Genomic DNA, 26,547 nt, shown 5'->3' with positions numbered 1-26,547 from the left:
TGCTCATGTTTAATGACTCAGCAGGGGCTGCTGGAGTACAGTGAAACATCACGTCTCTCTGCCCCCCCGCCCACCTCCAGCACGTGAAGCTGATTCTTGAGCCGTATCTCCTAACGTCATATATGTTATGATGGCTGCATGCTACACGCTAGTGCCTGCGTACTGGCGGTAATCTGACCTGTCTGGCATGTCTCTCCGCAGATGAATAAAGCAGAAGGGATCATTAATGATGAAATCCCCAATTGCTGGGAATGTCCCAAGTGTCATAAAGAAGGCAAGACGAGTAAGGTGAGACGCGGCACCTCGACGTAAGGGTCTCCCTGAAGGCGTCACGCACAAACACAGCCCCTCACTTCCCCATCAGCGGCCCACTCGCTCTTAGCTTGTCTGTGAATGAAGTGCAGGTGAATCTGAACCATTAATACCAGTTCAAAAATCAGGTAGACTGAACCTGTTGGGTATTCGGATGTCTAGCAAATCAGTCTGTTTATGAGATTTTCTAAAAAATCTTTGTGCCAGAAGGTTAACCTGCATGGAATTATCCTCCTAAGGGTTCCTGCTGCCTCGCTGTCAGTTGTGGGGTCATGCTGATTTACATGGTCCTGTTTTTTAAACTCTGTAATAGGCCTGGGCAGTATGCCGGTATTATGGTACACCCCGGCATTCAGAAATCCCGAAGGTATCATTTTTAATACCGGCAAAAATACAGACGTTCCTCTTTCTATGACACTGATACGGAGATGCTGTATTGAGACGAGGTGATTGGACCCTCACTTAAGTTTAAAAAGAAAAAAATCAAGTCAGACGCACATGCGTAGGTTAATGCAAGAAAACCGAGATGTGCCATGAATATGCCGTAAATGGTCGGAGCAGATCGGACAGTGACTGCTGGCGATAAACGAAGAGTGATCTTCAACCAGGAATTGTCTCCTCGTTGCCCTAGTGCTCAGGTTCTTGCAGTGATGAGCCCCTTGAGGCTCCCTCAGAATCTCTGACTCTGGACTTTACAGTAGCCTACATGATCTGGGATTTGTTTTTAATGCCGCCATATATTGTATTACCACATAACACATCTAGAAGGTTGACTGTATGAAAAAACCGATGCCACTTAAACTGATTACAGATTAGGCTTGTGATTATCAGTGATATTTTTCATAAAAAATTGATTACTAGATTTATTGTTTTCATATTTGTATTGTAAATTTATTTTATTAAAACGCACGTTATTTTTTGCACAGCTGACATGTATGTGTGTATGTAGCCAGCGAATGAGTGGAGCTCATCTCGGCTTCCGCACTTACTGCTCAGATCACTCTTCAGCTTTGCCAGCTTCAGCTTTTGCGACGTATGTGATTTAGCTGTTTTCACAGTTGTGTGTTTAAAGCAGGGGTCTCCAACTCCGGTCCTGGAGGGCTACCGTCCAGTAGGTTTTCCATCCTACCTGCCTTCTGATGACCCACACCTGTTCTCAGGTAAACATCAGAAACAAGTGTGGCTCATCAGAAGCCAGGTAGGATAGAAAACCTGGACGGTAGCCCTCCAGGACCGGAGTTGGAGACCCCTGGTTTAAAGAGACCCCTCAAGTTTGACCCAGTAGCCTTTTGTTGCTTTTGAGCAGGGCAGTGCGTCTTAAGTTACTGTTTGTACACTAACTGCTCGAGGGAAGCCTATTGCCCCCTGCCAGTTTGTTCATTTTCTGTATTTCCGCGTCCCTCTCAGGACCAGGGCGATGGCCTGGGGAAGCGGCGGACGGACAATGGGGAGGTTAGCCGATGGAAGCTTATGGATGAGCCTCCCCCAACCAAAAAGAAGCCCACCGCCATTGATGACACCGGCCAGGGAGTCCACAAGCGCAAGAAGGAGAAGGAACAGGCCCTGGAGAGTGCCCCCAAGAAGAAGGTCAGTGGGCACGGGGGGCGGCGGCGCGGTCCGATAGCCGTGAAGGTGCCGCTGTGACATCTGACTCGGGTGGTGTCCTGCTGAGACCCCCGCGGGAGGCTAGCAGAACGTCGGGCACTTTTCCAGCTCTGCACTGCAGTACTGACACCTGTCCTCCTCTCTTATTTTCCCCTAATCTCAGGCAAAAGGAGGCAGAGAGAAACACTTAAAAAAGGTATGTTTGCTCGGAGCTGTGGCGTCACGCGCGAAGCAGGTCGCATAAGCATCCGTTTCTGGTCAGGGCCATGGGGGTGGGCTGGGCTGGGAGGGACTGGAGGTACGCTGCTGGACGTACATGCATACATGCATGCAGAGCAAAGGTGTAGGATTCAAACCCCCGACCCAAGAGGTGATATTCGTCAAACAGCGTTTCATTTAGAAGTTACTTCATGCTATCTGCTCTCAGGATGGCTCTCGTTTGCTTGATACCCTGATACCTAAATCACTAAGTCGAAGGAGCCCTAGGTCAACTGAATAGACTCAGCATATGGTAATATAGTATAATGTAAAATGAATATGATGATCCTCTATGAGCAATCATATTTTACATTAGGTGTTTTATTTTACAATACTGTAGGTCTCTCTTGTTAATCACCCGACTCATCCGGTGTTACACGCACATAACTTAAAACAGCAGTGAGGAGGAAGTGTAATTTTATGAAATGAACACCTGGTGCATTTACGACGTTAGACATCCTGACGTGTCCCTGAGCTTTGGGGGTTTGCCCCCTATGGCCGACTAGCGGCTTCTGCCTCCGTGATTAATGTTCTTCTGAGACGGCACAGATTTTCACTACAGTGCCAAGTTAATTGTATTTGTGTAGTAGCCCTTAGTCTTTGTCACATTTACGTGCGAAGTGATGGATTAAAGTTTTATACCCGGTTTGAATGATAGCCAGTCTGAGTGATTCTCTAATTAAGAAATGCAGCTGAAACCCTCAGCTATGGATACAACAGCCTGTATGGTTACCGTCTCACTTCATGCGGACTTTGTTCTGGATTAAGACGAGGAGGTCTGAGGATGAAAACCAAAGCTAGCCAGTAGTGAGTTACTGTTTTCTGTTCGAGAGATTACCGTCAGAGATTGTGTAAAACAAATAAGGTCAGATAGCAGAAAGTGAGTCATGTAGTAGTTTGGTTGTGTGTGGTGATTCAGAAAGTTCTACTTTCTGTAATCTAGTCTAGAGGTGATTTGTGTCTTTGAAGTCCAGCAGGAGTATAGCTATCATCGTTTCCCTCATGTCCTTTATTACTTAATTAGGGAGTTTAAATTTTTGACTCAATGGGGAAGACTAAGGTGCCCTGTTGAGTTGTGCTGGCAGTTCTGAATATTCATCGTATGCCCTGGTGGTGTCTGCAAACTCGAACTGCTTCCCTGAACCTTAAAAAGAAGGTTTGAAATGTCAAGAAATAATTCAGCCCATAATGTGATTAATCATTTGCAAACAGTTTCTTGATAGGGGTTTGTTAACTTGGGGGCATGGTGTTGCAGTGGTTAGCACTGTTGCCTCACACCTCTGGGACCTGGGCTCAAGTCTCTCTTGACTGTGACTGTGGGCTCGAGCCTGTGTCACATGTGTGTGGAGTTTGCATGTTCTCCCCATGTCGTTGTGGGGTTTCCTCCGGGTACTCTGGTTTCCCCCCACAGTCCAAAGACATGCTGAGGCTATTTGGAGTTCCTAAATTGCCCGTAGGAATGCATGTGAGAGTGAATGGTGTGTGAGTGTGCCCTGCGATGGGCTGGCCCCCCATCCTGGGTTGTTCCCTGCGTCGTGCCCATTGCTTCCGGGATAGGCTCCGGACGTCCCATGACCCTGAAGGATAAGCGGTTCGGAAGATGGTTGGATGGATGGGTTTGTTAACTTGGCTTGGACGTTTATTTGTGTCTGTGTAGCTAAAACAGCTTTTCTCAATCCGCTGTTCAAGGACCTCCACATTTTTGCTCCCCCCCCCAGCCCCCTGCCCCCAGCCAATCAGTCCACATGTGTAGCTGGGAGAAAAAACCTGGACTGTCTGGGGGTCCCAGAGGACCGAGCTGAGAAACATTGGTCTACATTATATTTGTATTTATATTTAACATGAACTTGCATAGATCAGTAGTCCTTTGTTGGCTGTCTTGAATTATCACCCAGTAAGCAAATAGGAACTGTAACTAGGGTACCCGGTTTCAAACCAGTGACAGTGGTAGGTGTCCTGGATATTGCTGAAGTGCACTGAATGAAAGGAAGCAGAGAATATGAAGAATTACTCATTTTATTTTCATTTAGGGATTTTATGTGAGATTCTGTCTCCCTTCTCTTCCTCCACACAGAAACAAAAACCCAACTCGTCCGACACCGGAGATTCCAGCGGCCCCAACACTACGTCAAACTCGGCGCAGGGCTGTGGAGGTTTACCCAACGCCACGACCCAGCCAGCACTGCTGTCCACCAGCCAGTCAACCGACCAACGCTCTCACCAGCGGGAGAAACTCGAGCGCTTCAAGCGCATGTGCCAGCTCCTGGAGCGCGTGCGAGAGTCCAGCTCCTCCAGTTCCTCAAGTTCTGAGTCCGACTCGGATTCGGACACGCAGTCGGGCTCGGAGGACCGCGGAGGCTCCGAGCCGTCCACACCCAATCCAAACAGTCACGGCGTCAATGCCTTCAATCCTCAGCGTGCGAAGGACCGGGAGAGGGATTGCCGGCTGGCCGAACTAGGCTTCAGCACCAGCGACGATTCCGAAGAGGAGGAGCTGGAGGACGCCGACGACGATGACCAGAGAGAGACCAAGAAAGCCCGGCGTGGGAGCGACGGCGAGCCCCGGCACCACAAGCTCGAGGAAGACAGGGACCGGAAGCCACCCCTTTCACCACCTCCTTCCCCCCTCTCCTCCTCTTTCCCTGCCCCCCTCATCAAGATGGAGAAAGGCGGAGGGACCAAGCGGAGTAATGGTTCAGAAACTCGGAATGGCCGCACGAGGGCTGGGGCCCGAGAGCGGGAGGTGCAGGAAAAGGAGAATGCTAATAGCAGCGTAAGCACTAATCATCGCCGGTGCAAGGGTGTCAACAGAGGGAGCAAGGTCCACGGCAGTAGCCAGAACCAGAACCACCCCGGGCCCAACCAGCAAAACACGACTACCAATGGAGGAGTGGGACCCACTGGCAACTCTATCAGTGTCCCAGTGGGTTCGCAACTGGCCGCCCGCTCTCAGCTGCTGAAGCGCAGTCCCCCTGTCATGCTCTCGCCCCCCCGGCCCATACAGATGGCGCGACATCTGATCCGCCCCCCGCCAGCCTGCCCTGAACCCCACTGCCTGCCCCTGGACTGTGGTGAGTCCCATGTGATGCAGCGGGACGTGTGGCTCAGTGTCTTCCAGTACCTCAACCATAGGGAGCTATGCGTCTGCATGAGGGTCTGCCGCACGTGGAGCCGCTGGTGAGTCTCCTTCCTCGTTGCTGGATTGTTGCCAAGGGCGCGTTCGTTCACCACCGCCGTTAGGTGTGAAAACCATGCCTCGGGAATAAATAAAGCTACCTAGAGCCCGTCACGTGGAAATGACTGCCAGCATCATTGTTTGATGATTCACTCGCTTCCATCTTTAGTTCTATAGCCTTATTTTTATGTTTGTTCACCTTTCCTCGCTGTTTTTCCGCATAGCTATATAAGTATTTGTAAGCTGATCTCTGTATAATGGCACGCAGGTGCAGTCTGCTTCTTTGGATATTTGCTCCTGGCGATTTTAGCAGGACCGCACCTTGCAGCCATTGTCTCCTGTGGTGCTTGTCTTTTTCTTTATTTTCCCATCCCGAAGTATTATACATATGCAATGTCTACACGCCCTTAATAATGTCAGCATTTTTTGGGCCAGCAAGACAAATAGGATTTAAGTTTATTCCTGCCTTTTATTTATGTGTTGTGACATGCAATATTTAAGTGGATTTTTCTGAAATTAAAGCTTGTCCTTGTTGGTTGTGTGACGTGTATCCAGCTCTGAGTTACTGAGTTACTGGTGTTATAGGTTCTGACTTTCCTTCGCTTACTGGGCGTTTGGTCATCTGAGTATCGCATCTATTTATCTGTTCCTCTTCGGAGGGCTGAGGCTCAGACGCTTTGGGCACTGTGGCCTTTGCAGGGCACCACACAGGTGTTCAGTCATATTGAGGTCATGGCACTGAGTCCACTCCTCCAGGAGAACTACCTGTCGTTTTGACAGCTGTGCTTTGGGTGTTGAGAGGTAAACTTCTGCCCCCCCCCCCCCCCTGCCTGCGTTTTTGGCACCAGAGTTTGCTGCTGTCATGCTTCACGTCGGTGTTCTCAGGTGCTCCTGCTGGAGAGAGACGTGCCCACTGAGGGACACGCCCTCCATGCTGTTTGTGGAGCTTCATTCCCACCTGCATCGTAAAACTGGAAGTAATCATCAGACTAGCGATCTGTGTTATGCTGTGGCGTTCTGTAGGATATGGGCACTTAATGATCTTTATGGTCAGTAGTAGCCTGCTGCTGTATCTGTTTCTGGCTCGTTTGTATTGTGTTTGTGTTATAAAAAAAAACAGTTTCCCTCCTTGCCTCAATTCTGAGGCAGTTTTGCGAATCTGAAATAATACTTATTTAAGTACTAGATGTAAACACATCACGAAGATGACAAATGACTGCGAAACATGCCTAAATATAGGTGAAACTCGGGAGGTTTGCAAACATATTAGGGCTGCACCGATACTGACGCCGGGTGTCAGGCCGATACTACGCTCATGTGCTCATACACGTAAAAATTGTTCGATATCAAGAACCGATACCACGTAATCGAAACATTATGTTAAAACTCAGAGCCGCTACAGTTTTTTCCGCTGCAGTCCAATCAGATTTTGGCAGCTAGCGGAAGATTTGTCAACTGGTAAGATTTGGGAAGGATAAATGCATAGAACACTGCCATTGGTATCATTGGCCTCCTCGTATGTGGAGGATGTGAACAGTTTGGGCGTATTTTGTGATAAGGGACGGCGACAGAAGTAAAGCGTACTGTAAGCTCTGTTCTGGTAAAGGAAGGGACTTTTAACACAAGGGATTTGATCGAACATCTAAAGACGCGGCATAATGCAGAGCACAGGGCGTTTGCTAATGCTAGCAGACAAAGAGCGTAACAACAAACTTCAGCACAGGTTCTGGAGACATGAGAGAAAATGAAACAAGCATTATGTATATGTAACATTTAATAGATAAGTTATTTAATGTCAGGTATAAATAATGCTATAGGTTCCATCACCAATACAAGTACAGGTGCATGTCAGGCTGCCGTGTAGGATCCACGGCTATGTCATACTTGCGGTGTCCATTCAACGCACAAGTATGAATCGGCCTTTACAGTCAAGGTTTCGTTCCTCTGTAAAGACCTTTCAAGCTGAGAACTGAGTCCTGATTTAAATGATCGAGTTGAAAACTCAGGTCTCAAGCAAGGTAAATAAATATCTGTAAAATTACTGAATTGTCATAATACATAACCCCATTATACATATAATAATAAATATTTATATATAAATAAATGCACATTTAGTTTTACAAAGTTAGGGACGCTTTGTTTGAGGTTTAAGTTAAACCTTACACATAAAAGACTGATCACAGTCTCTTCCACACAGTGGGGAAAAGCATGCAGCTTATTAATTAGACAGTGGTATCAGATCGGTACTTGGTATCAACTAATATTCAAAGCCCAGGTATTGGTACTGGGACAGAAAAAGTGCAATCGGTGTATTCCTAAAACATGTATGCCACGCCTGCCAAATGCTGACACTATGAAATTATAAAGAATCAAAAAGATGCAAAAAATAAATAAATAAAAAAAAAATCAACTGTGTGCTTTTGGATACTCTTTCGGTTATAACAGAAGATATTAAAATATTAGTGCCAAGGATAGAGAGAAAATGTCTAAATGACCGAAACCGTGTTCTGTACAAATACGGAATTTGATATCAAACACGGTCCCAAATTACATTTTGTTTCAATAAGAGAAAGGGCCACCTGGGGCTTGTGAGTGGGCCAGTTAAATTCGGTTTTTTAACAATAAGCAGATTTCAGTGTAACGATTCAGTTAAGCTGCACTTTGTAGGAAGATGCTGATCAGGCTTTATTGTCAGTGTCCAGGACGTCTGCTGCCAAATGAAGTTTCTCTAGTGTTTAACACTGTTTTTTGTAAGCAGGTGGATTTTCTGGTTTGGCGTGAAGCTGCAATATTAATAAAAGGCTCTTAAGTTTCTTCGCCTATTGATGGAATTCTAAAAATGCTGGGACCATTCATGCGTGGAAGAATAAAGGAGTGGGTGAGAGCTGTTAAATCTCCTTGCTGTCATTCGGAGCCCGCTTATCGTTTACAGGCCGATGGAAGGGATAACGTTTGTTTTAACCAATGGGAAATGGGTTAGGTCACTTGCAGAGTGACGGCACATAATTGTTCCATATTCCGTCCCTGCCATGAAATAAATTCTGTGTCTTAAAAATGACCCGCCCTGAAAGAAGTTGTCGGCTATCCCACCAGCATTTTGGCAGCCCAGGACGCTTATGATTTACCTGTTTGTTTCGGTTTTGTTTATTACTAGATATGGGCAGCTCCTCTGATTTGCACCTGCCCTTCTTTTATACGGTTGCCCCATGCTGTTAATCTCTCACAGAAGCGAGATTTGCTAGCCACGCTCAATGACCCTCAGCCAAGGCAATGCTGGATAAGCAATGCTGGAGCCAACTTTATCAAAACAACATACATATCTGGAAATGACCACTCAGTCCATGTCAGGCGGACACTTTGAGCTTGGAGAGGATTTGTAAACTTCATTTCAATAATTTCAATTAAAAGGATGTGCATTTAACTTAATCACTGAGTTGCTCCTGTGTGCTGATCGGTCAGTCTCCTGTAATCATACATGTCATTAATGTCAATGTGACACAGCTGGACGAATCTTCTAATCATGGAAACAAACCAGTCGAAGCACAAAATGAACTGAAATATTTAGCCAGGCTCAGGAACCTTTCTTTTTTAAAATCGTTTGTAAAACCTGAAGTAGATCAGTGACCTTCCTGACATGGATTATCTGCTCACCCTACTGGAGGAGTATGCAGAATGCAGCTCTCCAGTATACAGGGCTAGATTGCTGTTGGAGAGAAGTACAGCTGCAGGTAATGTGAGTGTGAAGAGCCCACACACACATCTGCTAATGTTTTTTACACCTTGAGCTAGTATTGCTTATTGTTCCTATATGATAAAAAGTTTGGAAATGAATGTTGAAACTAAGAAAACGCCTCGCTTTTAACCGTTTGAAGAAGGTTTCGGATTTGTGCTGAATTCTAGCTAAGTTTCAGAAGTTTCAAAAAGCTGAATGTTGAGGTTCCTAAGTATCATCAGATTGCCCTCCAAGCAGTGCTGGTACCTTCTTTTGTGCAGATTGTAAAGGTCAGACATGATGTGTGGGTGATGCTGTTGATTTAGATGCATTGACGGCACTTTTGTGATTCTGTTCAGTAAGTCCTCAGAATTATGCTCATACATATTATTGGTCCCCTTTGCCACATGGTGAGGGATAACACTCTGTGAAATGTGTTAACTTCAAACACCACAAATACAGCAGTTAATTCAGCTTTGTATATGTGCATATACAGTACCATTCAAAAGCTTTTGCATACAGATTTTATACATTTGCTTGTTACTCACTTTTACTAAAAATACACTCTATTCTTTGCTAACAAATACATTTACACTATGTTCACCGTTTGAGTACCTTTATTAGCAAGAAAATGTCATATTTGATTAATCTAAGTAACCTCCTTCTGCAGTTACAACAGCAGAGAATATCCAAAGCATTTTTTCTACAAGGGACATTAAATACTGCTCTGTTTCACGGGATGAAACAGTTAACTAGTACATTTGAAGTTAAAGCACAGCCTAGAGTTTGCCTATTGCCATCACCACACTGCCAGTTAATAGGATGTCAGACATGCATTGTTACATACTCTTTCCATGTCATAAAGGAAACTTGTTTTATTTGACTTGATATTTTCAATTATATTTGTTCATTCTCCAACTTTCCACTGCCTAACAGAATAAAAAAATCTGCTCTTTATGAAATGAAAAGGTGGCAAAAACCTGTGGTGTGCAGAACTTTGGACTGGTGGTGTATATCTGGGCCAGAGCTAGGTGATCTCTACAAGAAGTGTACGAGAGATTTTAAGTTGTATTTAAATGATGTGGAAAAATGATTGGTTAGCCAGATTTAATTGTGATTTTATAATTGTCACGGACCATTAAAACCATCTAAAGCACTAGTTCACAAACTTGCAGTAACCCCTTAACCGCATATAACTCTTTCCCAGGGTGGCAACTTTTTAGTAACTCGGGAGCTTCTGCCATTTTCCTTCCGCAGGAACCGATTTATAGTTTTTGGGAGGTATGTTCTGAACCCTTTTCAGTCCTTAGTCCAGGGTAGGTCGTTTTTGCTCAACCAGGAACTATACATTATATATTTTTTTATAGGGAGAGAGCAGCCACGATTGGTCGACAAGTTGTCTGCTACTTTAGAATCTCCATTGAATAAGTGTTTAAGAAAACAATTTAGCTACAATTTGGGATTGTTCTATGGTGCCAGTATGTGTTCTTGCGTTTTGGGTCAGTTGATTACAGTGTTATCAAACTAAAATGGATGAAAAAGGATAATATAGGAAAGAAAATAATTTGTGAAATTAAATAAAAATGAAAAGTATACTTACCAGATGTCAGACTTTAATCAGCCTACTGCCACACCATCAAGGTCTTTTTACCTCGTTTATGCACAGTATCTCCTCTTTGAAGATGTTGTGGTTGTTAAGCTTATCCTTTCTTCACTGCTTGCTTCCACGATTTACCAAAACAGGAGCATGTGGCACTCCGCTAACCGAGTTTAATAAGCGTAAAGATACGCTAAATGTATACAGTTTAATATCTTGTGGGCATTTCATTAATAATTTGGACATATTACTAATCTGGTTATCGAATTGTGGGTGAAAGTAAGCGTTCATTATCTAAAGCCCTGTAATGGCATACAGTTTGTTCACAATATAAAATTAAACGGTATATTTGATTTTCTGTAGGAAAATGAATCATTTTGATTAATCAACCAATTGGTAAAATAGTCTATAGATTAATCCATAGAAAAATAGTTGCTAGTATTAGCCTTAATCGCCTTTGCTGATTGGCTGGCGGTGAAAGTGATTGGCTGGTTACGGTACTTTGATACCTATTCATAGCTTAGTGTCTGCATAAAATGCTGCATCTGCACATACCCAGTGCTGTTTTTTTACGAGTCTCCTTTTCCTTATGAGGAATTTCAAGCAGAATTTTGAGTGCAGTGATGCTCTTCCCATTTGGATCCAGAGCTTACACTTTTGTTGTGGGTTATAAATCTCTTTTGTGGCTATTGCTTATGATTTATAGAGAAAAGAGGAAGTTAAACCGTAGCTGTTCAGTTAAAATCACCCCGAATATCAACAGTATATCATATATGTATGTAAAGTTATATGTATTTGCTGGTTTGTTTTATTCATGAGATCTGATTCAAGTCTTCAAGCTAGCAAAGCAACTGAAGATTTGAGTGTTCCTCTAGTTTGACATTTGTCTATTTGATCTACTGTAAACGGAAATGGTCTTTCTAATTTACTTTTTAAATAGCATTTTTCAAAACACAATTTCATCACCTAAAACGGTGATATTATGAAGCTTAGTTATTCCTTACCCACCATTTTCACTGTTATCTTTTTATATGGTGCCAATACATTTTGTTCTTTCTTCCTCCCTTTGTTATAATTTGGCATTTTTCTCTATCTTTGGTATTTAGAGCCAATTCCACTAAGCCAAACCCACGAGTCCCCACTGTATGCATGCAGCGAAGTGAAGTGATCGGATTTAGGGAGAAGTATTACTTAACCTGTCAATATAAAAAAAAATATTAGAAACTACAATTCTAGATGTTTTATAATATTCTGTTGAAAATGTTATCGCCAGTTTCTTCCGTAATAGCTCATAAGTTTAGTAACTGTTTAAATGAACAGCCAATCATGTTTGGTTGTGTTTCTGAATGAGAATGGACACACGCACACACACATTTTGGATTATTAATAGGGTAATCAAAAGTCAGCCTTTCATTAATGTTTGCTGTAAAATTTATCAGTCACATAACAAATGTAATCAGCCTTTTTTAAAAAGTCAAAAATCTCAGTCAAAGGTCTCAAAGTTTTTTTTTTTCTTTTTTTTTTTTCTTTTTCAATCAATCTAATTTGATCTGTATTCCACTGCAGTAACACTTTTTTCAGAGCTTGGTTCAGATTAATGTATGTGTGTGTTTTTATGTTAATAGAAATCAATGTGCTGCTTTACTTTGATCCATGTTTTTGCACGTCCAAGATCTGCAGTAATTCATAAGTAACTATAAATCTGTGGAGTACCGGTGAAGGGTGGGTGCGTACCTCCCGTCTGGAGGGAAGGTCAGTAACACCAGGTGCAACACTGCAATCTTCAAGATGTGCGCCTTTGCATTTCCTGCGTGAGAGGGTACCTGCACACCCTGCGCACGTCCGGTTATAGCTTTGTCTTTGCTCCCAGCCGCGGTCAGACTTTTTTTCCATGTATGTTATGGATTGTTTGTGGTTGGGAGTCGCGCACAAAAGTGAATAGATAGGAATATTGCATTTTGCGTAAGGGGTCTGACTACAGCATGACACCTAATGATAGAATGGAAGAATTTACTTGTTTATCCTCAATATCAAAGTAAAATGCCCAGAGAAGACACTGCTTCTCCTTTTAGCATTTTACTTTGTCTTTTGATCCTCTCAATATACTTTATTGACTGAATGAGAGTTCTTCCACAAATATTGCAGTCCCATATTGCAGTTGGCAATCCGCTTATTTTCCTATCTCTAACTATGTTAGCATAAAAGCCAAGAGAAGCTTCAACCAAGCATGCAGTTTAAAATGTAACGTCTGTCTTGATGAAACACAGAACTTTCACTTGTGTGATATATTGGGTATATGTATGCATGCTCCCTCGGGACTTTCTCTTTGGGCCACGGTCCAGTTTCTGATTGTTATTCCCTTGAGAACTGCTTTTAACTGTATTTAAATTGATGTGCAAAATACTCTCCCCTAAAAGGGTTTGACTGTCAGAGTGCCACTTTGCAGAGCGATTCTGTCATCGCAGTGGCTGTTTTCTGGCATAAGCATGCTAATGGACAATGTGTTGGATTGAGTGAAAATCCGACCAAAGCTGGAAACCTGAAACGTATCCCTAGTGTAAAGCACATTTTTAATCTTTAAGTGACTACTGGATGATGTGAACCGCTTCTGTTGTTGAAGCTCTTCATTGGCCAGTTTAAAATACCAGGTTGTGCTGTATGTAGCTGTGTGTCCTGTGCTATAAGCCTCATTCCCCAGTGCTCTCCCCCCAAGGTGCTGTGACAAGCGGCTCTGGACTCAGATCGACCTCAGCCGACGGCGATCTATCACCCCACTCATGCTCAGTGGGATAATCCGACGACAGCCTGTCTCTCTGGACTTGGGTCACACCAACATCTCCAAGAAGCAGCTCATGTGGCTAATCAACCGTCTGCAGGGTACGTGATGCTTTCTGTGCTCCCTGGGTATCTGTTGGCTCCAGCTGAATCCTTCCGATGACTAAATGCTGAATGCTAGTTACCACATCTGATCGGCAACAGTAAATGGTAGTTACACGCAGAATTTGGAAGTCGCAGGCATGTTTGCATGTCTACCTGTGGCTGTTTCATTCTTGCAGCCCTGAGAAACACAGATGCTAGCATGTGATAGCTGAGAGCTGCACGCCTTGTTGCTCAGTGAAATGCGATAGCTGCATTTGCGTAACCTCTGTCATAGATTACTCCTTTTTAATACATTTTTGGAAATAAAGCCTACCATCTGTCATTAGCAGTTTCATATCATTGTTCTGGTCTATTTCCACTCACCTCTCCCACTCTACTAATTTTACTCTTGGGCAACTATCAGCAATATTAAATTTCAGCTAAATTAGCGGAGGGTGGTGGCTATATTCTTTTACTTTTACGTGTATATCAAATGGTAGTGAGCATATTGAATTTATAATTGGCTTGATAAATACCAGTAATGCTCCATATAGTAGCACTCTTTACAGAAATCCCATGAAATGGAATTAACTGTATGATAAGTATGTCCCCATGACCTTGATCAACATAAGCGAATGGGTGGATGATACGTATATAACGATTTGAATTTCCTTACTAGACACTTCTCTGAATAATTTTGTGAAGCTTATATTTTGATAAAAATTATAGATTTCGTGGAGGATATTTGTTCTTCTGAAGAGGATGATAATTCAGTTAGATTGTTTACTCTGTTTTATACTACGGGACCGTTGAATGCTTGAATCTGATTGGCTGACGAACGTTCTGAGGTGTGCAATTATTTTCAGATAACCGCACGGCGAACGTAGTTCCAGGTAGCTCTCTTGACCGCATTACAGTTCCATATCACTTCGCATAGTTAACTGTAATAACGGAAATTAGCATACAGTACCTATACAGCACACAGGACTAACAAAAACAACAACATGACAGACGATTTTCCGAAAGTAAATTTTAATATTTACGGTGAATATGAAACTTTCAACAACTGGGCTGCAGCAGTATTAGTTAGCCTAGTGTACCAACTTAAAGGCTACACATGACATTTCTCACTAGCGAGGTAATAACAGCGCTGCATCTTAAAGCAGACTTACAGTTTAGAGACAGTGCTTCAGAACACTGTTGAGGGACACACAGAGGTAGCCTAATTCATACAAGCTCTCTCTGTTTCTATTTATCTGTGTCTGTCTCTCGCTCTCTTTCTAATAACTTCATTATTAACTGCATTAGTCTGCTATCAACGGCTCAAGCCTCCATTGCCAGCTTTAAAATGACGTTTTGGAACTAGCAAAAGAGTCGTTGGATGAGATGCGGAAGAAATAATCCTACTCACAATAGCGATTTAAGTAGAAAAATCGGACGAATCCCTTGAAATATATCATCTGATCGATGTCTTGAGGTGTGGCAACCATAGTATAAGCGGAATAATTGACTCCGGACCGTTGAATTATTAGAAAATAATGCACACCCGAGGTGTGTGCATTATTTTCTAATAATTCAACGGCCCGTCGTCAATTATTCCTTACATATGTGCATGCAAATCGGGAAGAATTTTTATTTTCACACAGACACGTTTCCCATTCAGTAAAATGTATTTGCATAGGGAGAAATCTGCTTTATTTTCTCTCTTGCGTCTTTTCCATGAACAAGTGAAGTGTGCACTATACTGACAAAAGTATTGGGACACCTGACTATACACCTACAGGAACTTTTATTCCATCACATCAAATCCATAGGCATCAATGTGGTCCCGCTTTGCGACTGTAACAGCTGCCACTTTTCTGGGAGACTTTCCACAAGATTTTGGAGTCTATCTGTGCGAATCTTTGCCCATTCATTCAGAAGAGAATTGGTGAGGTCAGGCAATGATGCTCAGTGTGAAAGCCTCCTTTGCAATCGCCGTTCTAGTTCATCCCAAAGGTGTTTGATAGGGTTGTGTGGGCCAGTCAAGTTCTCCACACCAGACTCGCACCAACATGCCTTTATATACCTTGATTTGTGTACTGGGGCGCAGTCATGCTGGTACCGAAAAGAGCCTTCCCCAAACCATTCCCACAAAGTTGGAAGCATAGAATTGCCGAAAATATTTTGGTATTCTGAAGCATTAAGAGTTTCCTTTATCAGAACTAAGGGGCCAACCCCCTGAAAAACAACCCCATACCATTATCCCTCTTCCATCAAACTTTACATTGGACACAATGCATTCAGGCAGGTAATGTTCTCTTGGCATCTGCCAAACCCAGACTCATCTATCAGACTGCCAGACAGAGAAGCACAAGTTGTCACTCCACAGAACACATTTCCACTGCTCCAGAGTCCAGTAGTGGCGTGCTTTACACCTCTTTGAGACTTGCATGCAGCTGCTCGGCCATGGAAACCCATTCCATTAAGTTTTTATGCTGGGGTGAATGACAGAGGAAGTCTGAAACTCTGCAGTTACTGAGTCGTCAGATCAGACTTCTGCATACTTTGCGCCTCAGCACTTGGTGACCATGATCTGTTACTTGACATGGTTGGCCACTTCATTTCTGTTATTTCGAAATGCTTCCACTTTGCAATAATATTTCTTACAGTTGACTTTGGAATATCTAGCAGGGAATAAATTTCATGTACTGACTTATTGCAAAGATGGCACCTTATGACAGTACCATGCTTGAAGTCACTGAGCTCTTCAGAATGACCCATTCTTTCACAAATGCTTGTTAACTTGACTGCATGACTAGGTGCTTAAATTTATACACCTGTGGCAATGGGTCTGAATGGCACACCTGAATTCAGTGATTACAATACTTGTCCCAATACTTTTGTCCATATAGTGCATTTACATCAAATTTTAAAAAGCATGCAACTATGTGTTATCTTGGAAGATATCTGAAGGTCTGTTCTCATTAGTAGTAAGGTAGTGGGTGTTAGTATTAGCTATGTAACTAGATTGCTCACGAGATAAATTTAGTGTTACTTAAACCGTTTGATCAGATAGTGACTTGTGAAAGTTAAAGTCCCCTGAACTATACTTGGTCATTTTGTGTAGCTGCATCTACACATGAGCAGCAGAGCTCAGTCTAATGGATTTTATAAGTGACCCTATTGATTGAAAGTTGTTTTTTCTTTTTGTCCAACAGATGCTCAGTTGCACAGTTTAACACACCTTACAGTCCTAAGACCTGGTATTTGTTAAGTGCGGTCCAGTGATGTATTTTCATTAAATTTTTGTGATGTCAATGAGAAGAGTACCTGCCATGAACTGTTTATTGGGGATGTCATGTGTAGGGCTGGGCGATATGGACCGAAAATCATATCTTGATATTTTTAGCTGAACTGCGATATACGATATATATTTCAATGTTGTTTTCCCATAAAGTACTAACAAATAGACAGTTCCAAGTCAGAGCCAAATGTCCTCAATGTCACACGGGCACTTTTATTTACAGACAGCTGTACATGTACATGGAAAAAAATGTCTCTCGAATGTCGATTTTTCATACCTTACTGCGTTTCGATAGATATATCTATCGATCTGTGCGACCTTACCGAAAATGTTATTGTCATTTTATGGGCTGAAACTGAAACCGGATAATCCAAAAAATAAACACGTAACTTGTCAAAAAAACGAACTAATATAATGTTAGCAGGCAGTGCGAGACCTTATAAGATTGTGTTAAAACATGTCAGGTTTTTTGACATACAGCATAGTAAATCAGCGTGATGCTGACAGTAAATTGTGATCAATGTATTTAATAAAATATTTAAAATGTATGAACATTGAAAACACAGAAATAAGCCATAACTCCAATGCAAGGCCTACCTATAGATCCATGGGCGGTTCTTCAAGCACGAGAAAATGGGCTTGATTTCATTGTGCACATGCTCAGTACCCAAAGGTAGGACGTTTCCATAGGGTAGGATGAAATGTTAGAACACCGGCATATATTATTTTACCAATCAGGGGGGTATTTCTCTAAGCAGGATTTCTTGCTTAGCCGGATAACTTGTTGGATTTATGGTAATCTGGGCTAAATGGACTATGTAATCGTCCACTTAAATGTAGCTCAGACTACCTTAAGTCTGACAAGTTATGTGGCTAAACAAGAAATCCTGCTTCGTGAAATACCCCCAAACTCCTCTTCGCTAGCTTGCCTCATGTCTGTGCCTGTCTCCATGTTGTCGCTGCATGCAGGACTTGTGAGTGGGTGAGTGAGTGAGTGGGAGGGGTGTGTTGTGTTCAGAGAGGGGCGGGGCAGGATGCAGTTTTGTAAGAGACAGACAGGGTGAGGAGAAATAGGTGAAGTGGCGGCGCTGTGAATATAATTTTAAAACAAACTATTTAAATGATATTGTCTCATCATATATCTTGTATGTAAATATATCGTAAAAACCTGATATATCGCCCAGCTCTAGTCATGTGAAATGCAGACTTTGATAAATTAAGATGAGATTCGCTCTTGCAGTCAGTCCTGACACCATTTCTGTTCAGATTGTTTTTATGATTGACTGAAACCACGCTCTGTGTTTCCTGGCTCCCAGTGCTGTTTTAATGCGGCTCTTCCACCTTAATCAGTCTCCTGTAAGCTACGCCGCAGTGTAGGGGATCCGGTCAGCATTGATTTTGGGGTGCTGTGGCAGTGAGGAGTATAATTTTGGATATGTGGAGTTTTCCGTGCATTGATTATTGTTGGCCCTTGAGAACTTCAGTCATGCAAGCTTAAAAACTCACATCATTAACACCTGAACCATCATGTGCTGACCTTACATTACAAACAACAATAATAATGATAATACCCCATTTTCTCATGCTTAACCCAAGTGAGAGATCCTTTGTAAAATCCGCAGTATCCTGCTGTAGTGAGATTCTCACACACACATGCAGGTGGTTGAGCTGCCCTGCCGTGTCTCTGCAGGTCTCCGTGAGCTGATCGTCGCCAGCTGCCCCTGGTCGGCCGTGTCGGCGCTCTGCCAAGCAGCTTGTCCTTGCCTCTGGCTGTTGGACCTCAGTGGAGTTGAGGATCTGAAGGACTCCCAGCTGAAGGAGCTGCTAACTCCACCTACTGATATACGCACAGGTGTTTAACTCTGCCTACTGACATACGTACAGGTTTTTAACTCTTTCTGCTGATATACGCACAGGTGTTTAACTCTGCCTACTGACATACGTACAGGTTTTTAACTCTTTCTGCTGATATATGCACAGGTTTTTAACTCTGCCTACTGAGACGCACAGGTTTTAAACTCCGCCTACTGATGTACACGCAGGTCTTTAACTTGACCTAGTGATCGCCCTGCGGCCTTCCTCATGCTGTCCGAGTTTGACTGATTGGCAAACTGGCTGTTTTTGTGTCCGGTCCCTCAGTAGTCCCCCTTCTGCGTTATCCTACCCTTAATTGCACTGCACTCCAGTGAGCGTGTCATTATTGATACGGCTGGCTCACAGTGTGCAGCGAAGGCTAACTAGTAACGCATGTCGTCAGGGTGAAGCCTTGCAGGCGGCTCAGTGATGCTCATGGTGTATAGCGGCTTTTTTAATGACCACAAAGTAATTTTATGCCCCACAAGTTCTCAGGTTCCCAAATAACTAGGTGTTTATTCAGTTCAAAATATTATGAAATACTTGAAATTAAAATCCCTTTCTTGTGTAAGGCATATCAGACCTGTTGTTCAAATTGTTCTGTTTAATAAATTAGTTTTTTATTGTATGATGTTAAAATGTTAGTTCCCCAAAGCTTAACTGTTCAGCTGTATGCCAGCTTAAAGGGAACTAAGTCAGCCGAAGCTGTCCTCGCCCCTAACTGAACCATCAAACCACAGCCCTGTCTCACTTCCTTTTTTCGTTTAGCAAATGTGTCTTTTTAAAGCAAATTTAGCGATATAATCTTAAACACGACTCCTATTTCATCAAAGCACAACAGCCTAAAACCTAAAGGCATCAGTTCGACCAAAATGCATCAAAACAATCAGGGATACAGCCATGAAAATATGTCCTTTTCTTTAGATCTCGCATCAAACACTGTCGCAGTATTGACTAAAATGAAATGAATAGCAAATGAATAGCATGGTGATTGTTCTCCCTGCTTTTTAAGATTCTTGTTAGGCCATCAGTGATGCTGGCCAGAGATACAGGGCCCCCCCCCGCTTTAGCACGTCTGGTCATACAGCCTTACATGCTGCTGTCTGACATGGGACACCCGAGCACGAGAGAGAAAACGGTGTCACCTGTTTGTGACGTCTGCTGCTGGAGCTCAAGACGTGTTCTTTGATAGAAGTGCTGGGAAGAATAATGATAGTGGGGAAGATCCGGCAGGTTTCAGTGAAATGTGGAGCTGTCAGTGTAAATTATCCAGCATACAGTCAGTTGGGGGAGGAACAGTCCCACATAAGTCAGGTAAGATTTATCCACATTATTGCAATGGGGCACTTTCTGAGAACGCAGGACATTTACATGTGCAGAAGGAAAAATACTGAATTCGCTTGATTTTCTCTGCATGCAGTATTTCAGTGGTTTGAATTGAATGTGATGAAGTCAAGGGCGATAATGATTGGTGTTTCTAATTGATTAATTGGCTTCTATTTGTAAAGTGTGCTACATTATTCCTGGATAATGTTTTGCTCTGTGCTTCTTTGAAGTGGAGAGTGCTTAGCATTTACAGCTGTGAGGATGCTTCATTTGTTGCTGGGGTCTTAATGATTTTTTTGTGAACAAAATGTTCAAGATGTTGTGTTGGATTCGGTACAGCATAGCATTTTAGTTCCTTTTTTAGTGTGAGCGTTAATTGCATGAACCTGCTGTAAGTTCCTGAAACGCAGCTTGGGTTCCACACGTACTACAGTCTGTGTGTGCATGGGTACATGTGTGAGATGCTGACCTCGCTTTCGTCCATCAGGCAACGTCGAAAGCAAAGGACGATTCCAAAATGTGACGGAGCTTCGCCTGGCAAGGCTGGATGTAACGGACACTTGTGCTCGCTTGTTAGTGCGCTACCTACCCCACCTGACCAAGCTGGACCTGAGTCAGTGCAGCAATATCACTGACCAGACCGTCCACATGCTCACCTCGCCCACATCACCAATAAGGGACTGTCTCACTCACATCAGCCTGGCAGGTAAAGATAAACCGGCCCCCTCCGGTTCCAGCGAGCCACCTCCGGTTGCTTTCAGTAATGCATCATTAAGCATTCACACACTGCATACAAAGCTTTCATATGACATTTATCAGATCTATTCGGTTGTCATCATTGTGTGCCGCAGTTGTGACATGCGACACACTGAATGTAGCCTCTTCTGGCTGCAGCCCAGACTGGGTACCATGTGTAAAAAAGGAGGTTCTCTGCGCAGACTGTCACAGTGAAGCCTCTCAGCAGGCTCAGTGCCCACACACACACATACACACACACTTATTAAAGGGAATTACTGCCTCGGCTGCCCTCCCTTACTCACTTACGCAACATGCCATTCTTGTATTACTGAATAATTCCTCCAGCTTGCAGGCAGGCTTGTTCATTTTAATTCTGTATACAGTGCTGTCTTATGAGGTCCACACTATTATTACAATTATCTCCATAATGTATTCATTGCGCCCCGCACAGTCTACCTGCAGCCATCTCATTGGCTCGCTAACCAGTGGGCGGGGCGACTGCAACTCCCTGGTTCTCGCTGGCTTTTTCCCTCTTCGTGCAGGCTGTGCGAAGGTGACGGAGCACTGCCTTCCCCTGCTGCGCCGCTGTGCCTCACTGCAGAGCGTCGACCTGCGCTCCTGTCGCCTCATCGCCCCAGAAGCCTGCCAGCTGCCATCTTTCTCTTGCCCGGAGGATAGACTACTGCTCAAGAACAGCTAACAACAAACGGAGAGCAAGAGAGAGCGAGAGAGAAGGGCACTCAGGGAGGGATGGATAGAATAACACATCTGCTAAGAGAAAGTGAAAGAGAAAATAACCTCTTGCTAAAGTTGTGGTTTCGAATGAGCTTTCAGAGAAGACGTGCTACATGTTCAGACTGCACACCAGGTGTGCATATATGTAATTTACTATAATTTAATGAACGTTCATCAAACTCCTACCAGATGGGGTCTGTACAGTGACTGATGTCAGGCTCTCAGACTTGCACATTTGCTCTGCATACAGATGTCCCTCTGTAAACCACAAAGAATGTACAGTGAGAGGACATATCGGAAAACCTTGTGCGTAGATGCTGGATACATGTACCGTGTGAGAGAGAGCGTGAGCGAGAGAGCGAGAGACAGCGACAGTGTTTGTGGTCATCTGCAGACCTCCCCTCCAAGCTCCAGTGTCTGCCCACCCCCACTCCTTGCAAAAGCTTCTGCAGTAAAAGCTGATAGGTTCTTACAAACCCCAGCCCCACAGTGAGACCACTACCTCTACTCCAAACTTGTACAAAATTTTGCGTGGTGGTTCCTGGACACTGGTAGATAGCTAACCCCAACTTCATGCCGCTCTCCCTATCCCATGTGCCATTATCAGGTCAGTCGCTGCCACACACTCCCAGTCGTCGTTGGGCCCCCCAGTGTTTTTTCCAGTACTGTTGCAGTCTCCCTCCTGTGCCACTTTTGGTATGCACTGCTGGAGTCCCACATGTTCACCAGCAGGTGAACATGGAGACAAGGTGTTAGATGATGCACTCAGACTGACCTGGTCATACCTGACCTAACCACACTGCACCTCACTGAACTCCTTACAAAGTAACTGTACTGTACCATTGAGGACAACACAAACCTGTTATGGACTGTCTGAGTTATTCTGTTTCGGATCATTGGTACAGAACTGAATGAGACCGTGTAAGGCCTATGACATGTTTGCAAATGTATTTTATCTGCTTCCCTGTGTGGTACGGAATTACTTTGTGTGGTCTTACTGGGCTTATCTGTAAGGCCATTTACAGTGTTGAAGCCAAATTGAACAGCTGACGATCCTCTTAAGTTTTCCACTCTTCGCGATAATAAAACAAACTGAATCGGTTCAGTCTACTAATAAGTGTTGGCCAAGGCTGCCTTGCCTGCAGTTAGCTGGAGAGATTTGTGTGTATAGTAGTTTACGGAGCAGAAGGTGACCTGCCTCTGGCACTTGGCATGTGAACGTAATGCTGTTCTGAATATGACTAGGTGGTGGCTGTTCAGGACTGGTGTTGGAATATATATATATTTTTTTGTGTTGAACCATATTGTTGCTGAACTATTGCACTCATAATTGTCTTAGACTGTACTGGGCTGGCCTGGACTGTAAAAGTGTCCTGTGTTCGACTGAACCACATTGGACTGGACGAATGCACTGGACTGGACCAGTATTTTTGGCTTTTGATAATTGCTTGGACTTTTGCCAAATTCTGGAATCCTTGAAACAGGAGCACATTTTTCCATTTCTTAGGCTTGGGTTTGATTTATCATTGTGTTTATAATTTACTGTCATTGTTTCATGAAATTGATATAAATGTATAATAACTGAAAAGACAAATTGAAAGGGTCTGCAGGATGTGAACTTCAAAAATATGAATCAAGGCAGCTACTTAAGAGTAACTACTGTAAAATGACAAACTAAATAAATAAAAAAAAAACTGAGTTTTTAAACCGTGCGTCTTGGTGAATGTGAACACTTTTAAACTCCTTTGTCTGGTGTATAACTAAATGGATAATTGATATCCATGGAATAAGGTACCAAAAACACACCCTGAGAACCCCAGGTCCTGCGTAATATTATTTTTGCATTTGTGTGATATAAGATACGACATTAAACTTGTATTAAGTGATTTAGTCTTTGTTAGTCTGTATTTTAAGTGTAGCATTAACCATATACTTGTCAAACACTTGTCAAATAACTCGTATTACTGCCCTGTATATTATACTTTGAGCAGGAAACAAGGGAGTCTGCTGATGGTGCTCTTGCATTGCCTTTACTTTGGCCCGGTTACTGCCCTTCCAATTAGGACTGTTGTTGAGCCAGAGCACATCCTGCAAGAATGGAGAATAGGGTGGGGACCGGTCACCCGACAGTTATACCAAGTGTGATTTGGTGACAGCACTAATGCACCAGAGTAGCACGCTTTTAAATGTGTGGGGAAACCATGCAAGCTGAACTGACCTGTCCCTGCACTAATTAATCATAACCCATATCTGCCTTTACATGCCTTTGGGTTACTAAGTACATGTTTAGTGAAAAGTATCCACCAGTCCAGATCAATAGCAAATTAGTCATACTGCAGGCTCAAAATATGCACTGCAGCCAATATATAATGGCTATAGCTAACTGGAAATGTAAGTATTTGCATTAATTCTCTGAATCCAGGATAGTATCAGTGATGAAAATGGACCATTTAAGAACTTGGTTTTATATATAACCATTATTAAGGGTAATCTATGGTCATTTGAATGCCATGCTTTAAAAGGAGATATTTCCATTACACTTCAAAGAAAATGAGTTTGTATGCCATCTATTCTAGCAAAGGTAGCAATTCTTTGACACCGCATCTGACTTGCAAATTATATCTTCTACAGTGTTTCTCAACCAGGTGCTTGTGGACCCTCAGACATGTTTTTACTCCCTCCCAGCTTCCTACCTAAGCAAGTCCTTCATACAACCATCACAGCTGCAGATGTTAAGAATGAACAAACTAACAGGGATCCAGTAATGCATGATGCATCCATCCATCCATCCGTCTACTGAAACCCCTAATCCTATTCAGGGTCGCGGGGGGTCCGGAGCCTATCCCAGAGGATACAGGCACAAGGCAGGGAACAACCCAGGATGGGGTGCCAACCCATCGCAGGGCACACTCGCACACCATTCACTCACACCGATACCGATGGGCAATGTGGTAACTCAAATTTGCCTCAGCATGTTTTTAGACTGGGGGGGGGGGAACTGGAGTACCTGGAGGAAAGCCCATGACTATATGGGGAGAACATGCAAACTCCATACACATGGAACCCTGGCAGAGACTCAAACCCAGGTTCCAGAGGTGTGAGGCACACCACCGTGCTGCCCCATGGATGATACAAGGACCATAATTTAAAACTACACTCCCATGGTTCACTGCTCATCAGCTGATGTTTTGAATCTTGAAGCATTTTTTGATACATTTCTTTCAGGTCATTCACCAAGTAAGACTTTTTAATTCATCCTAATCAGTGAACAATAGTAATGTAATTCACCTGTTTCTTCACAATGCAGAGCATCATTCTTCAGTATTCATGAAACTTCATCCATCTTTCTCTCTTCCAAACATCTTATATTGGGCTGAAGTTCATAAATGTTTAAATTACCATAATCAGTGTTTTTTTATGTATAAAATTATTAGTCACATCCTTTATAACTCAATTCCAGCTTTACTTAGAAATGGGATTAGAAATGATGTGTTCCAGAAAAAAAATCCATCCATCCATTTTCAGTGTCCAAGTATCAAGTACAGTGTTTCCAAATCCGGCCCTTGGGGACACACAGCAGGTCCACATTTTTGCTCCCGGTCGGAGCACTGCAGTACAGGATCACAGTGAGCCTGGAGCATACCCCCAAAAGCACAGGTCACAAGACAGGATTTCCTGGATGGGTAATTTAGGGACACTATTCCATATAAGCAGTGACGTGTAAATATGGATTGGGAGGAAACAGGAGTAAACAGTAGAGATCATGCCAACTCCACACTGCCCAATGAGTCACTGTGCCACCCCCAAATGCACAACATGAACTCTACATCCTCATTGTCCTGCAATGGTCCAGCAGACTTCTGGTCATGGTCTGCTGCAATGAACCTCAGCAGTCAACATCCAGCATACGTTTTATATGTAATAGTGTACTGATTTTATTTTAGCAATGTTGAGGAAAATCTCCAGTATATATAGGGTTCTTAAAAATATATCTTTTTAAACTGTAAAGTACTAACAAAAAAAGTGCCTTTGTAATCTACTAATTAGCACGATCTTAAGGAAATGCTAATTTCAGCATTTACACATTAGCAAAATGTGCAATCACAATTCACTACGAAGGTGCATGAGTACAGGGCTGTACATTTTTTTCCTTTGATTCCTACAGCAGACTAGCAAATTGAGGAAACATATATTGTCTATGTAGGGTTATTTTCATAGTAACTCAGATGAGATTTCAATTCTCTTTTTTTCCACGCAGAACTGGGTTGATCCTGAATGATCTTCCTTAAAAGAGATACATACGGTGGTCGAGAAAGCCCAATGCAATTCAAAATAAAGAAACGCACGTCTAATAGAAAAACGCGCTGCAAAGCAACAAACCATATGAATCAAGTTCATAACAAATCTGCAAACCCACTGCAAATTCGTAGACGCTACACAAGTTCAGAAAACACTTTAATCAAAATGACAACACATGCGAACCACATTTAACAAACGCGCTGCACATTCACAGACGCGCCACATATACAGAAAACAACTGCAACTTCTGAAAGGCGCCGCAAATAGCCACAACACAACGGAAGTGTTTCCGGAGGACACCTTTTCGGATGGTCACATGCTTGTAATAATGTTTTAACGTAAACTTTAAAACTTTTCTATTAATCTGGCAAACGGCATGGATTTAAATTACAGTAAATAATAAGTGGCAATCTAACATGATTAACCTGTGTAGCTCTCTGATCTATTATATAATATAATACAGCAGTTATCAGTCACATAAAATCTACCATTTACGACACAGCTTCTTGATTATTTCCTGATATAATAAAGTTGTTCTAGCAGTCTGTTCAAACAGAAGGTATAGTGGAAACCGCTTATAGTTTTCACGTCTGTCTGGGTGAAATTGATTACTATAAGCGTACGATCATTAAAGCCGTTTTTTTTACGTCTTTACGTCTCAGCGAGGGTGTAACTTTGGCTGGAACATTGGGGGGGCTGAGGTCTCCACCCATTACGGGAGAAACATGATTATTGGGGGAGGGGGTTGGATTAGCTGGTTTTGATTTATTGGGGAGGGGGGGGGGGCTACA

The 26,547-nt window shown here is 43.0% G+C and overlaps 1 protein-coding gene across 1 annotated transcript in view; it reads left to right on the top strand.

The window, feature by feature from the left end:
- The window catches only part of zgc:158376 (uncharacterized protein LOC100101643 homolog), a 39,480-nt gene extending 16,316 nt beyond the window's left edge, over positions 1-23,164 (top strand). The window contains exons 4-11 of the mRNA XM_048986853.1: positions 202-288; positions 1,720-1,899; positions 2,081-2,113; positions 4,250-5,352; positions 13,373-13,536; positions 18,495-18,656; positions 20,472-20,690; positions 21,265-23,164. Coding sequence (XP_048842810.1) covers positions 202-288; positions 1,720-1,899; positions 2,081-2,113; positions 4,250-5,352; positions 13,373-13,536; positions 18,495-18,656; positions 20,472-20,690; positions 21,265-21,422 — 2,106 coding nt within the window. The 3' untranslated portion in view covers positions 21,423-23,164. The remainder of the gene's footprint in view (positions 1-201; positions 289-1,719; positions 1,900-2,080; positions 2,114-4,249; positions 5,353-13,372; positions 13,537-18,494; positions 18,657-20,471; positions 20,691-21,264) is intronic.
- Positions 23,165-26,547: the final 3,383 nt, after the last annotated feature.

Source organism: Brienomyrus brachyistius, chromosome 20 (genome assembly GCF_023856365.1).
Source record: "Brienomyrus brachyistius isolate T26 chromosome 20, BBRACH_0.4, whole genome shotgun sequence".
In the NCBI taxonomy this organism is placed as follows: Eukaryota; Metazoa; Chordata; class Actinopteri; order Osteoglossiformes; family Mormyridae; genus Brienomyrus; species Brienomyrus brachyistius.
Note: the sequence above shows the minus strand (reverse complement) of the source record. Positions and strands in the feature narration are given on the sequence as shown.